This window comes from Cryptomeria japonica, chromosome 2, assembly GCF_030272615.1.
Source record: "Cryptomeria japonica chromosome 2, Sugi_1.0, whole genome shotgun sequence".
Taxonomy (NCBI): Eukaryota; Viridiplantae; Streptophyta; class Pinopsida; order Cupressales; family Cupressaceae; genus Cryptomeria; species Cryptomeria japonica.
This window is the reverse complement of record NC_081406.1, coordinates 455,854,193-455,868,062: the sequence shown is the minus strand read 5'-3', so window position 1 is coordinate 455,868,062 and position 13,870 is coordinate 455,854,193. Positions and strand designations below refer to the sequence as shown.

The 13,870-nt window shown below is 38.7% G+C and overlaps 1 protein-coding gene across 2 annotated transcripts in view; it reads right to left on the bottom strand.

Moving 5' to 3' along the window:
- Positions 1–13,870, bottom strand: part of LOC131031593 (acylamino-acid-releasing enzyme 1) — a 273,309-nt gene that overhangs the window by 199,669 nt on the left and 59,770 nt on the right. For both annotated transcript variants that reach the window (XM_057962741.2, XM_057962743.2), the window contains one exon: positions 12,890–13,028. In XM_057962741.2, the coding sequence (XP_057818724.2) occupies positions 12,890–13,028 (139 nt within the window). The remainder of the gene's footprint in view (positions 1–12,889; positions 13,029–13,870) is intronic.

Sequence of the window (13,870 nt, the reverse complement as noted above, 5' to 3'; positions counted from 1 at the left end):
ATTTAATATGGCGTTGACACTTATTAATTATTTTTGCCTTATTTAAAAAACCGAAATTTGCAATTTAAAAACGCAAGGCATTAGTAATTAATTAATTAATTAATAAAAAAAAATCGATTTGAGCACTCATATATGGAAGTCGGCCTTGTTATGTCATTGCAAATCATTTAAAAATCGTTTGAAATTGTTATATTTCATCAAGTCGGCCAAAGAGATAAATCGATGAGAGCGCTATATATATAGGGGGGTGAAAACTATTATTTTCACATCATTATTTTACCTCTCTACATGCGAATCAAGGAAGACAAAGGAAAGTGTTAAGTGTGTTTAAAGATAGTGCGAATATTATCCAAGGTGGTGCGAGTTTCATTCATCCAAGGGTGGCGCGCTTAGCTATCAAAGGTGGTGCGATTCCAAACCAAAGGTGGTGCGAATTTGAAGATCACGCCTAAGGCGAATTTGCTAAAGACTTGGAGATTTATTTGTGCGAATTTGAAGATCCATTTGAGACCACGTCCAAGGCGATAAGTGAAGATCACATTCTATCCAGAGGTGGCGAAGTATATTTTGAGGGAATCATATTGAAGATTATCTTATACCTCAAATTTTGCCTAGGCGAATTTTGTTTTTGCATTCTAGAGTTAGCTCTCTGTCGAGGTATGGCGATTTAATTATTATTGTTTTATTCATTCATCGTCATATTTCAAATTTTGATCCTTGAAAATCTCTTAGCTCAATCGTTGTATTTTAGGAAATGATAACTCTAGGGACTTATCATGAGGTTTCCTAAAATCTATCTCTCTTATCTACGTTATTTATTGCAAAATCTATTTCTTATAGTGAAATGTTGTGTAGGTATGGCGACCCCAAAGGCGGGAGCATCCACCAGTCGCTCGGCTCTCATGAAAGAAGATCAGAAGACTGAAGAAGTGGAGACCAAGATCGTGTCCAAGTGGAGCAACATTGGAGATACAAACTTGGGGAACTTTAGCACGAAGAAGTTCCGAGAGGTCCCTTACATCGGCAAGCCATCACCTGTCGCCCGGAGAATAATAGAAAGTGGCATCATTAAGGCGGCCGGTTTTCCTCCAGCCATTCAGTGTCACGAGTTGATGATCGAGTGTGCCCGTCATTACAATCCACAGTCCAGGACCATTGTGTCCAATGAGGGAAATATTTTGGCGTACCTTTCAGAGGAGGCCATAAGTGAAGCCTTCCATCTTCCAGAGCACAGGGACATGATATACAAGAGCATTGAAGGAGCCAGATCAGTGTACGATGATGATCCAGATGCTTGCCTAAGCATAATCAACAAGAACTGGCTACTTAAGAGTCGTCCCCGTCTGAGCAAAGTACCGAACACACCACACCGGATCGATTTCCAAGAGGAGTACAGAGATTTGGTTACCATGCTCAACAGAGTTACAGGAGCACCTCATGCCTTCTATTTTGAGAAATGGATGTTTTATTTCATCCAGGTGATTGTTCAAGGGAAGGGTACAATACATTGGGCTAGGATAATTAGCCATTGCTTAGACGTACAGTTGAGAAGACTCAGGGCTACTAAGTCCTTCCACATGAGTTCATATGTCATCTATACCTTAATCAGGAGCGTTGAGTACGCAGGACTACCTCACAGAGGAGTGATTGGAAGAGGACCCGGCGAGGTCAGAGTTTGTGAATCCTATACTCACTTGCATCATCCACCAGGGAAGAACTACAAGTTAATCAATGATACTTTCACGATGAACATCACCAGGACGTTGCAAGGAGGGATTCACAACAGATTATCTCAGGATGCCCAGGAGCTAATCAAGAGGTACGGTGCTTGGTTCATTCAGTTTCCCAAGTTCACTTACATTAGAGTGTATGGATGTCCTTTACCTCCATACATGTTGCCGAGGTACCCGACAGACAGGATTGTGTTACTTGAAGTAACAAGGCAATTGGCAGCATATGTGAAGGCATTCAGACACAGACATCAGAATGGAGTTCAGGTACCTATTATTTTGGGTAATTCAGTTGAGGTATGTCCCAATGTCTCAGCCATGGATGATGCAGAGAGGGAGTTAGCCTTGTATCCTTTTTCATCTTTTGCTTGGAGGAATAGTTTTGATCCTCATGGACATTTAGAGGAGACAGTCGGTAGAAGATTTAGACATGAGTACCAGATTGAAGATTTTATGATGAATCTCCTAGATGATCTCGAAGTGAAACGAAAGATACATTCTAGATTGCCTCTGGATTTCATCAGGAAATGTAAGATTTACAGAGTAGCCGACCAAGCTCAGGACAACGGCAGGCACATCCAATCTTCATATGATAGAGAAAGCAAAACAATAAGTTTGAATTGGAATGAGCCCGAGGCCGTGGATTTAGATGAATTGATGGCACCAGTCTTGTCTTGTACTCGCAGATGGGTAGACATTCAACATCAGAAGTTGAGAGAACAAGGCATAGCCATGTCTTTTACTTTGGAAGAAAAGCCAGCCGAAGGAGGAGCCAGTGTTAGTGAAGGCAATCCTAATCCTAGGAATTCAGGTGAAGGTAACCTTCGATGTGCCAGTGAGGGCAATCTCCATTCGAGAGGTTCAAAGAGAAAGGAAAGATCAGAAAAGAAAGAGCCTTCCAAGAAAAAGCAAGGTGCTAACAAAGATCAAACACCAGGTACTTCTTCCAGGCCAGAAGATAGAACAGTTCGAGTGGAAGAATCCATGGAATCGATGGTACAGAATGACAGGCAGGAGGAAGAACAGGCACAGCATGTTTCATCAGATGGATCTCTCCAAGACTATGATTTAGAAGAAAATAATGAAGTAACATCTCCTCCCAGACAAGAAGAAGTAGTACACAAAGAAATTCAAGTTCAAGAGACAAGATCAAATATCCCAGATTGGTTGAAGGAAAGATTGACTAAGGTGATCGTAATTGAGGACGAGGACAGTGTAATCGATCTAGAGAGCCTTGTTGGACGCTCACATATGACAACAGAGAAGAAGAAGGCTACAAAGATGTCCAAGGTGATTCGAGATGAGACTGGATCTAGAAAACTGCAGATAGCTACACCGGCGGCAGACAAATATGAGGGTGAGATCCTAGCAGAAGACTATCATATACAGACTATTGAGTTAGGACCATCCACAGCAGAGCAGACTTTAGATGATGCCACCGACACATTTGAGGCATTGAAGGATAAATTTAGAGAAGAAGTAGAGAAGAATAGAAAGCTTGAGAAAGAGGTCGGTGCATGGAGAACATATTTCAGTCACATCAATGAACCTTTGGGACGTCAGGATCCAGTTAGATCACCATTGCAGGCATTGCCCCTTCAATCAATCAATGAAGCAGAGAGATTTAGGAATATGGTCCAGCGTACATGTAATTGGATGGATAGATCTCACACGGTGGCCATTGAGTTTATTACAAGGATGTCGAAGATCACCCATCAGGCTAACCAAGTCCTTGAGATAATCCACAGACTGATGGCAACAGTAGATGCATTTGCCCATACCAAGGACGTTGTCATTCCTGTCTTGAAAGTTATAAGACATACATCCAGAAGAATTTTAGCACAAGAGAAGATCTTGGAGGGCGATTCTCACAGTTTGTTTCAGTGGTCAACCTTACTCCATATAAAGAGTGTTCTCTTTGAGGACATCAGTATTAGATGTGGTCAAGTTGAGGAGGTGATCAATCCGATCCAGGACAGAGTATTTGAGGTACTTCGTACCATTCTTGGCAGAAGGATCGAGGTCGAGACAGATGTGGATTTACAAGAATTTGAAGATAGAATCAAGATCATCTTTCGCAAGGACGCAGATGTTACAGATGAGCAGTATGATCAGATGTATGCCACCATGCTCCTAATTGATAGAACTAAGGAACTTGAACCTACTTGGGACACAGCTCTTCTAGATGCATTTGATCAGGTTATCCACTTAGAAGAGAGTATCAAGAATCTTCCCGAGATTCCAAGCACAGAAATCGAAGGAATTGTGACAAAATTCATTGCATATGCTAAGAAAGAGAATTGGAAGGGGAATAAGATTCTAGATGAAAGGTTGTTACAGATGACATGACATCTTAATTCTCATTGGCTGATACCTCCTAGATTTTTGTGCCAAATTTAATATTTGGCTATGTATTTAATGTTGTTCAGTAAAAAGGAGGTCATTTGTAACAAACCCTAATTAGGGTTTAGGTGTCATGATCTTGTCCATTGATTTACTTTCAATCTGGACCTTTCATTGTAACTGGGGATGCTATTTATACCCCCATTTTTCATTTCATTTATAACAGAATAGTCAATAGAGAAATAGAGAATAGAGTTGTAAGCAATTTTTATGTTGTAGCAAGATTGAGTCTTGAAGAGAGAAGTTCAAGCAATTGTTGTATATGATGACTTGGAAATCAATAAAATATTGAAGTTATGGTGTTTTGTTGCAAGTTTCTTGAGTTATCTTCATGGTTGTTGGATGTACTTGAATCACGCTCAATCAAAGTAGTTTGTTAATTTGAAAGACTAAGTGTGAGATTTGATATTTGGTAGGATTCGTAATCCAAACCACTAGCTTCTTGCTGATTGTAGGAACGCCTTGCGTGGTCGACTGGAAAACGTTTTGAGTCCTTAGCCTTCAAGCATTTTCGCATCTAGGATATGTACCTTCGTAGTAGTGTCCTTGGTCTTTGATGCATTGAACACCATTATTACCTTAGAAGATCGCACTAATTTCAGTTGAGTTGTTATCTTATGGCAAAATTGAAATTGGTTGAGTCTTGCCAAAATCTCATTCATGCTAAGTCGTTCATAGGATTAGACTAGATTAGATTTACTCAAACCCTGTCCCTTTTTCCTTTTTTTTGAAAGTTCCTTTTAGATTAGTAAAACCTTCGAACTATTGAATCCGTAAGAAGCCTTGAAGGAAACAGCAAATCACATCATACCACTAAAAGCTTGTCCACACGTGGAGACCCCACTAAAAGAACCTTGGAGTCCACCTAACTGATCCTTTTTGCAGATCTTCAGCAGTTAGAGACTATTTTCTCAAGAGAGGATAAGATGCCTGTCGGTATTTTATTCTGTGTATGATTGTGTACAAAATACACGTCAACAGGAACCTTTTAGGAGGCATGCAAAATTGGAGAATTCACCAAGTCTAGAGTCAAAGTGTTCTCCTATGAAAGGGACTTTGAGAAATACATGTATAGGTGTTCCCCTAGGTAAGATAATTCAATGCACAGAAGCAAAGTCCAAAATATCATACATAAGTGTGCACCTTAAGGAAGGACAAGTCAATAACCCATGTTCAAGGGCCAACTCCAATACATAGCATTGTTTTCAAAATCTAAACACATAATTTACAGAATAGAAGGGTGTGCTTCACTAAAGGAAGGACTGACGTGCATTCAAAGGTGTACACCTACATATAGGAATTTCAAATTTTCAAAAATTTATAGACATATGTAGTGAGGCACACACCTCATAAGAAGAGTTTTGCAAAATCATACTGAAATCAGTCTCCTTGTTGAAGGTGCGTGTGTTGCAAAGTATAAATTCAAGTTTTAAAATGCATTCAAAGATGTGTGCTAGATGAACTAGAAAAGAGGAAGGTCAAGCCCAAAAATTGCCTGATAAGTGTGTGCTTATGAATGAGTATAACCAAAGTTAAAATTTGAAGTCAAAAGATTGCTAGAGGCAGGAGTTGACCCACACACCTTAGCGAAGAAATATGCTAGTCCATGGCATGCACATTTTAGTGAGAATATGAAAATTGTCCCATAATACATGCATAGATGCATTCTAATGTAAGGCATGATGAGTTTGGCACATAGGCAGGGCCACAGGTGGAACAAGAAGATTTTAAGTTTTCAAAATTGCTAGTATGCATGTTGAGGGGCTTGTCTAAGTATGGTGTAGTGTGATTTTCAAACCAAAGACTGATGCTTTAGTGAGATATGTACCTCTATATAGAAATGAAGAGAAAACAAATTCAAGTGTAGTCTACTTATAATGTGTGTGCTTGTATAGGCTAATTTCAAAAAGAAAAAAACAAACAAGAATCCTTTTATATAGGTGCATGTCATTGAAGAGATGTAAGTGTGAATTTGTGAGGTTAAAAACCCTTTTGCAAGGCACATGCCTCTATACGAGATTCAAATTGAAACTTCTAAGTGTTGCTTATTAACAAAGGAGCACACTTAAGAAAGTAGAACATTCATTTATTTTGATTTAGAGCTTCTAGTATAGCAGTGCACAACTATCTATACAGGAAGCCAACTCGCATCAGTTAAAAGATGAAGTGCTTATTAATAGGCTCTTATCAAAAACTGCTAACCAGTCTTGAAAATGCTAAGATTTCTTATATATATGCTCCTATGTGCAACCAGGCAACCACTAAAGTTTGAGGTAAATCTTCCATAAGTACAAGGTGGTACCCATCCAAAAAGGTGATTTTTGAAACTTAACACAAGTCAGGTATAATTGAGAGAGGAACACCTTTATATAACCTTAATATTTTCAAAACTCGAGTGGAAATTCATAAAAAAAGGTTCAGCAGGTTGCCATTACATATGAAAAAGGTTTTGGACATCAGCACAACACTAATCAGCAGTTGGAAATAGGTCTTTGTAGCTGTCATCAGCAGAGAATAGAAGCAGAATTCAATTTTCTTCAAATTCTCCTATCATTCATCAACAAAAAATCAGTCAGAGAGGTATTTTAATGAGAATTTTCATTGAACATTCTGTCCTTCACGAGAGTTTTTCAGAGGATTTGAAATTTTCAATAAGTTCAAACCCTAGAGAGTTTTCAAAGCAATTTTTGAGCTACAGTTGTTAAGCGATTGTTGCAGAAAAGAGCATTCAGATTCCAGGCATAAAGAGAAACTCGGGATTTCAGAAGATTTTCAGAACTCCAACATGATCAATACAGAAGAAAGATTCATCAGAATCAACTCCAGAGTTGCCTATCTAGAAAATTGCCTGCACTATTTTCATATATCATCAATTTCATGGAGATAATAATATGTTGACAATGCTATTTTTGAGGAGGCTATAGTTAGATCATCTATTTTTAGGAGACTATCTTTAGATCTCATCATGCAAGAGATGTGAGCTTTAAGTGTTAGTTTTTCATCATGTCTACCTGTCATTCTATGCACACACTTCTCGCCTCAGATAGGGACCCCCTCTCCATTTTTTTGCCTTGCTAGCATGAGAGAGAGAGAGAGAGAGAGAGCTTAGGAGTGTGTGGGGCACAGGGTGAAGTTTGAACATGAGAGGAATTGAGCAAATGAAGAAAAGAAGGGAGAAGGGTCTTTAATGGCCAAATCTGACCCCAAAAAAGGGGCAATGAACAAAGTTGTGGTAGCTCAAAGCATTGGCCAAAATTGGACTTTAGACTAAATTTCAAGCTTGTTGATGGCAAAAATCGTACTGCTACTCATTTTGGTCAACACAGGATAGAATTTTGACGAAATCCCATTCTCTCTTGCATAAGGAGGCTTCTAGTGCTACCAAAACAATCACAAGAAAGCGATCTCAAGGTTTAAACTGCTAGTTCTTGACTGCCAGATAACTCAATGGTTCATGTGTCTTGCTAGTAAACACAAAGGGACTCACATTAATGGGTAGGATAGGCTTCAAGGTTCTATAAGGCACCCCTAAGACTCTACAAGTCTTATTTTCATCAAATTTATGTTGAACATGATGTTGTTTGACAGATATTAACTTCAGATTTATAAGAAAAAAGGAAAAAAAGTAGGGAAGAGATACTAAACTACTCTAACTAAAACAGAATATTTGGGCAAATAGACCGAAACTTTAAAATTACCATGTTCTGCTTTGCCAGTTAGACACAACTAGGCAGAACTTGGTGAAATCTTCAAGGAAAACTCAGATTTTCAAACTATTAAATACAAGTGCTGAATCTAAAACATACATTCATACAAGCATTTAACAATTGAACTAAACTCATAGATATGTTCAGACTAACCATAAAGGGGGATTAACAGTTAGTAAATCCTTAATGGTATGAACGTAACATTTCTATCAAATATTTACCCAAATAGACGATTTGTAAATAAAATGCATAGCAGAAATTTAAATATGGAAGAAGGGTACCATGTACTCACAAGAAACATATATAGCTTGAAATTCCATTAATCCTGTAAATATTTCGGCAAAGTTTCAGCAACCAATCTAGACTTCTTACAACAAAAATAAGGGAAAACCAGTCCCTTTAGATAGAGTTTCAAAACTTAGATGAATGGCCAGGACTAAACAAAACAAGTGGCCCAGATTCATCCAAAAAAAACGTCTACCCATGCCTAGTTAATATGGAGCATACCTTTCAACTAACTTAACAACTACCAACCATAAAGCTGCCCCCAAAAAGTGGACTGCACAAAGCTCAAAAATTGAAACTGTACTTTGGTAGTTGAGGAGAAATAACTAACTTTGGGGACTGCACTTTTTATCATCCCAAGGTAGATGTTTTCCCCTTCTACAATAAAAACTCATTTTCCTCATTTAAGTACTTTTTCCAAATGTCCTGACCTGTAGCTCGCTCTGCCCGAACATGCTCTAGAAATTTCACGCCTGAAGGGGAGGCATAGGTGGACTATCCATCCAAAAGCTACCATCCACACAGTGATCTTCTACCTCCCTTACCTATTGAAGCCAATCAAGTTTCTTGGTCAAATAATCTTGTATAACCACATGGAACTTGCTAGCGCACGTTATGTCCTCTTTAATATGGCTTTTCCAACGCATTCTTATTCGTCGTGTCTCATATTTGGCCTCCATTCACCAGCTAACTTCTTCAGGAGATTTGTGCAATTATTCCCGATACGGAGTAGGGTAGCTTCACTATCTTCCCATCCCTCATCAATAAGGTTCATGATGTCTCTTTTTGATACCAGAACCCGAAACCAACCCTCAAAGGTGCCGAAATCATGAGGCTCAAAGATCTACTGCTTTGTTGGCATCAAGGAATAAGTCCAGAATAGTGCCTTCATGATGGGAAGTAGCATATTAATTGATTTCCATACTGCCTCAATGTTGCTCCTGAGTGCTTTGACTATTTTGAAGGTCCTCTTTGCATCCTACTAGCAGTAAACCATATCACTAAGTATCTGGCTTCCCCATCTTCCTACGTCCTCCATCCACTCTCTGGTTGCCTTAGCTATGTCCCGGACACTCTCAAATTCTGCAGTTTTTTTTTGTGCCAGTGCTAGAGGAGGGACATAGGCCTCATTTGCGTGTTGTAGCGGTTTTAGCAAGTGATCTATAATATTTTCAGCTTGTAGTGCACAAGCCTTATACATTTCTCTCTTAGCAATCATTCTTTCCAGCTGGCTTAATATTGTATCCATAGAATCCTTGAATTTTGTAATGTACCCAACCGCACGGTACCCGAATTTCACCTTCGGCAAGTTTTCACTCTCAGCAAGATTACACTCTCGGCATACTGGATTGTACTCTCGGCGTATTACACCTTCAGCAGGTTTCACTCTCGGCGGAACTACACCTTCGGTAGGTTTTCACTGTCGGCAGGATTACACTCTGGGCATATTGGATTACACTCTTGGCGTACTAGATTACACTCTCGACATATCGATTACACTCTTGGGCGGGTTTCACTCTTGACGTTCTGGATTACACTCTCGGGCAGGTTTTCACTGTTGGCAAGATTACACCTTCAGTAGGTTTCACTCTCGGCAAATCTACACCTTCAGCAGGATAAGTATTTCTTGAGCCTTGTGTAATTTGCTAACCATCGAACGTTACTACTCAAATCATGCAACACAGTTACACGCAATATACTCTTCGAATATATATATTAATATTAGTTTAGTGCACAGAAAAACTTTGGGGACATGTATTTCATCTAGAACTCGATTACAAATGTATCTTCAAATGAAGGCATTACAGATTCAAACCACCAGCAGAATAGGGTGAGGAGGTACTCCCACCACAACTGCAAATACAGAATAGGGAGGATCTTGCACCTCCAAAACTGCAACAGAACGGAACTCCAACTGGAATTCGCAAATACAAAGAAAACATCAAATTCACCATACCTACAACTATGCCAAACTCGACCTTGTAAAGAGCTCCGGGAAGTTTCCCAAAGGGTTACAAGCAGGCCGACAATAGTTTATTATTTTATTAATTTGGGCCCCTTTATTTAATAATTAAATTAATTAATTAAATAAGTCCTTATGATATTATTTAAAATTTAGGACCACTTAATTAAGTCACTTTATTAAAATTGGGGACATTACAAATTCCTCCACTTCCTGACTTTAGTCGCCCTTCCCATCGTGATTGACATAACATTGTAATCGGCCAGTGCAACTTCTTCGGCCAATTTGCCTTCAGGCAGGGCAGCAATGTGTACTATTTGTTTCCTTTGGGCATTAGAAGGCATACAAGATTTCCTTATGCAAGAGAGAACAGTTGTAGTCGGCATAATATTGTTTTACATGCATTACAATTTTTCCTAGAGTAGAAGAGCAATTAATTTCTTTGATTTATTTTCATGCAATGTTTTTCAAATCTTATAAATATCATTTTGCATTTAGATTATCAATGGTAATTTCCATGTCTACAATCACTATTCATTGAGCTATTGTCTTTATGATTTTATTTTTTTGATCGGTAATAATAATTTTTTATTTTATTAATAGAAAGTATAGAGTTTACAATGATTACATGGATTATCCAAAAGAGAGTGGTTACTGCTTCAAAAAACCAGTTCAAAAATCCCCAACTACCAAAAACACCTCAAAAAGCTACAGTACCCTGAAACACCACATGCAGGAAATATATGCCATTACAGAAAGTAAACCCTACCACCCTCAAAGACCCTACCTACAACCCTATTCATCCATTACCTACATCAAGGAGCGAAACAAAACAAAACTCCCATATACCCGTCCTACAAAATTTGGAGCACCTTGAACAAAACTATACCAAACAAAAAATACAATCCAGAGACAAGGAGGAAGAACCACAGTCAATTATTTTGTGTTTGAAATTCCAATGCCGGACACTTGTCATTTCACCTTCACCACCCTTCCACGCCTTGGCCCCTATTTGCCTTTGCCTCAAACATTACCATCCGTAGCCACCATTACTCCATCGGCCATGGCTTCCCGCTGCCTGAGGTAGGATTTCAGAGAGTCCCACCTAATGAGGGCCTTTGCCCGTCTTTCATCACGGTTGCACTCTGTAGGCCAGCCAATAAACAAAATCAATTCATAAATCTCCGGAACCATGGGGTCTTCAATCCCTTCACTCACATCAAAACCTGCCCCTAGAACCGCCCACTCCAAAATGGAGACCAGCCCAACCAACCACTCATCATCCAGAATTGAGCGAACAAACCATTTGACGTTCTTTGTTGTGTCACCTAGTTCCAAACCCCATGCAACCACCATTGTGACAATGTCCACATTGGACTGATATCAGTGCTTTGCCTGCAAAAAGACCTCACCCAACAATGTTTCCATCAACTGCACGAACTCCTCATCACCAAATTTGAAGAGCCCCTTCAGACATTTCGTCGAAGCCAGACCAAAAAATGTTGCTCGAGGCCGAGAAGTAACCAGAGGGAAATTGGCCTCCGTATTCTCTGCCTCGTGGAAACAAAGCAACAGTCAATAGAGAAAAACATTATGCATCCCCTTTAAACGCCACCTCATGTCTGCTCGTCCCATCAACCTTTCGCCCATGTCATCTAATAAATGCGGCAATCATACCGCAGCGAGCCAAGAATGTCATAGGGTGAGAGTACGAAAATCCTCAACTCTCACTTTAATGCCCATTTTGATAAAGAATCAGCTACCTGATTTCTCGTGCGGCATATTTGGCTAATTTGGAAGTCTTGGATAGTTGCCAATTCCTTCCAAATTGCACATATGTACTTCTTTAGATGCCAAGCTTGCACCTCCCCAGAAATGATTGCATTAATAATTATTAATGAGTCACCCTCCAAGTGTAGTTTTGAAATACCAAGATGTTTTCTAAATTTAATCGCTTGGAGGGCCGCCGATGCTTCAGCCACATTGTTTGTACCATCTTCTATTCTCTACGCACCCAAGGCAAGGATACTCCCTGTCCAGTCCCTTACCCCATAACCAATGCCAAAAGGACCCGGATTGCCCTTGGAAGCACCGTCAAAATTGATTTTATATCATCCCTCCTTTGACTTCATCCAAGACACCTTTGAAGGCCTATTCAAACCCAGATTTACCCGATTGAGCCCATGCACGGGCGCTATTGTCTTTATGATTAATCGTGTTGTGAATTAAGTAGATCTAACAATTAACAAGCTTTTTATTGTGGATGTTAGGGTAAGTATTGTGGCTTTGAATAATATCCTTCATACTTACTTCATAGTCCTTTGTGTTTATGTTCTATCAATCCAATCATGTTTCACTTATGATTTTCAATTTCTATGTTTAATTGAAAATTGTAAGCATCCTTTACTTGTGTTTAATCATTTTTCTACAATAGATAGCTTTTATATATAAAATCTTGTCTAGTGAAAAAGTGTTGAATCATCTTGTGCCCTAGCCTAAGAATGAAAAAAGATATGTTTTAATTTTAATTTGTTTTAATTGCATACTTGAAATCCCTAGGTTCTAGTTGAACAGGCATGTTCCCCTAATAATTTGAAGAACAATTTATTGTATGCAGTATTCCATTCTCTATTACAACGAAAGGTGTAAATTAAAATGCTAACACAAGTAATATCAACTTGTAATGACATATAATAAGGAAATGGTTTCCATATAATTTAAATTTTGGGGAAAGAGAAATAACAAACAAACGTTCTAGTACAATTTACAAAAAAATTGGAATGCAAGAAGGAATGGCATACCACATCTTTTATCTCAATCTTTGAATGAATTATACCACTAGATGGCCAATGCAGGCTGTGAAGAGAATTGGTAGCGCAATGTGCTCCAGTATTGACAGCAGTGTTTGCAGACAAAAAAACCAACAGCTCCCCATCTGGACTGCAGACAGATTAATGCTATTAGAGTGGCTCAACGAAAGACATTTGATCCTGTTCTAGAAAGATAATCCACAATAGCCATTGTCAAACTTGTTCTATAAACTATACATTCTAAAATAAAAGCTTCAATATCCTGCATGGAAAATTGTGTATTAATGTCTTCAAATTACAAGTAAGCAAATGAGATGTTCATGTAACAAACTAGCATTGACTAAATGTTTGCATGACCTCTATTGACTAAATAAATTGTCAAACATGATGCACTCAAGTGGTAAAACATTAGGTCTTTTATAGTGGACCCATGTTCAAATCCCTAGGAGACATGTTACATGTTTATATGTACATATGTTGAGTGTTTAAATCCGGTAAACTACCACATGCAATTTTGGGTGTGGCATAACTGAACAAATGAAACTGAGTGCAAGTGCAGGTGAATTTGACAAAAAAGATATCCCTTGCTCATGGCATATATGCCAAAGTACTCCTCATATGGAAAATTTCGCTATGTACCTAGGGATATGATATTATAATGTATAAAAGTGGACAGAGATGTGGACATGTGGCACACATCTCTTAAATTAGCTATATTGGGTCATGAATTATATAACGTAATTAGGAAGCCTAGTTGAGTTTAGTGTTTTATCACTCCAGTAAGTTATTAGGAGGAGGTCTGTATAAAGGATCTAAATAGCATTATAAGGATATGTGATGAGTATGATGTTGTGTTTGGGATCTCTTGCAGATATAGCATGGAGTGGCCTCTTACATAAGGAGTGTTGTAAAGTGCTACCCTGCCATAAGGGTTTACTCTATTTATACACATATTAGATGTTAGGGCATCTT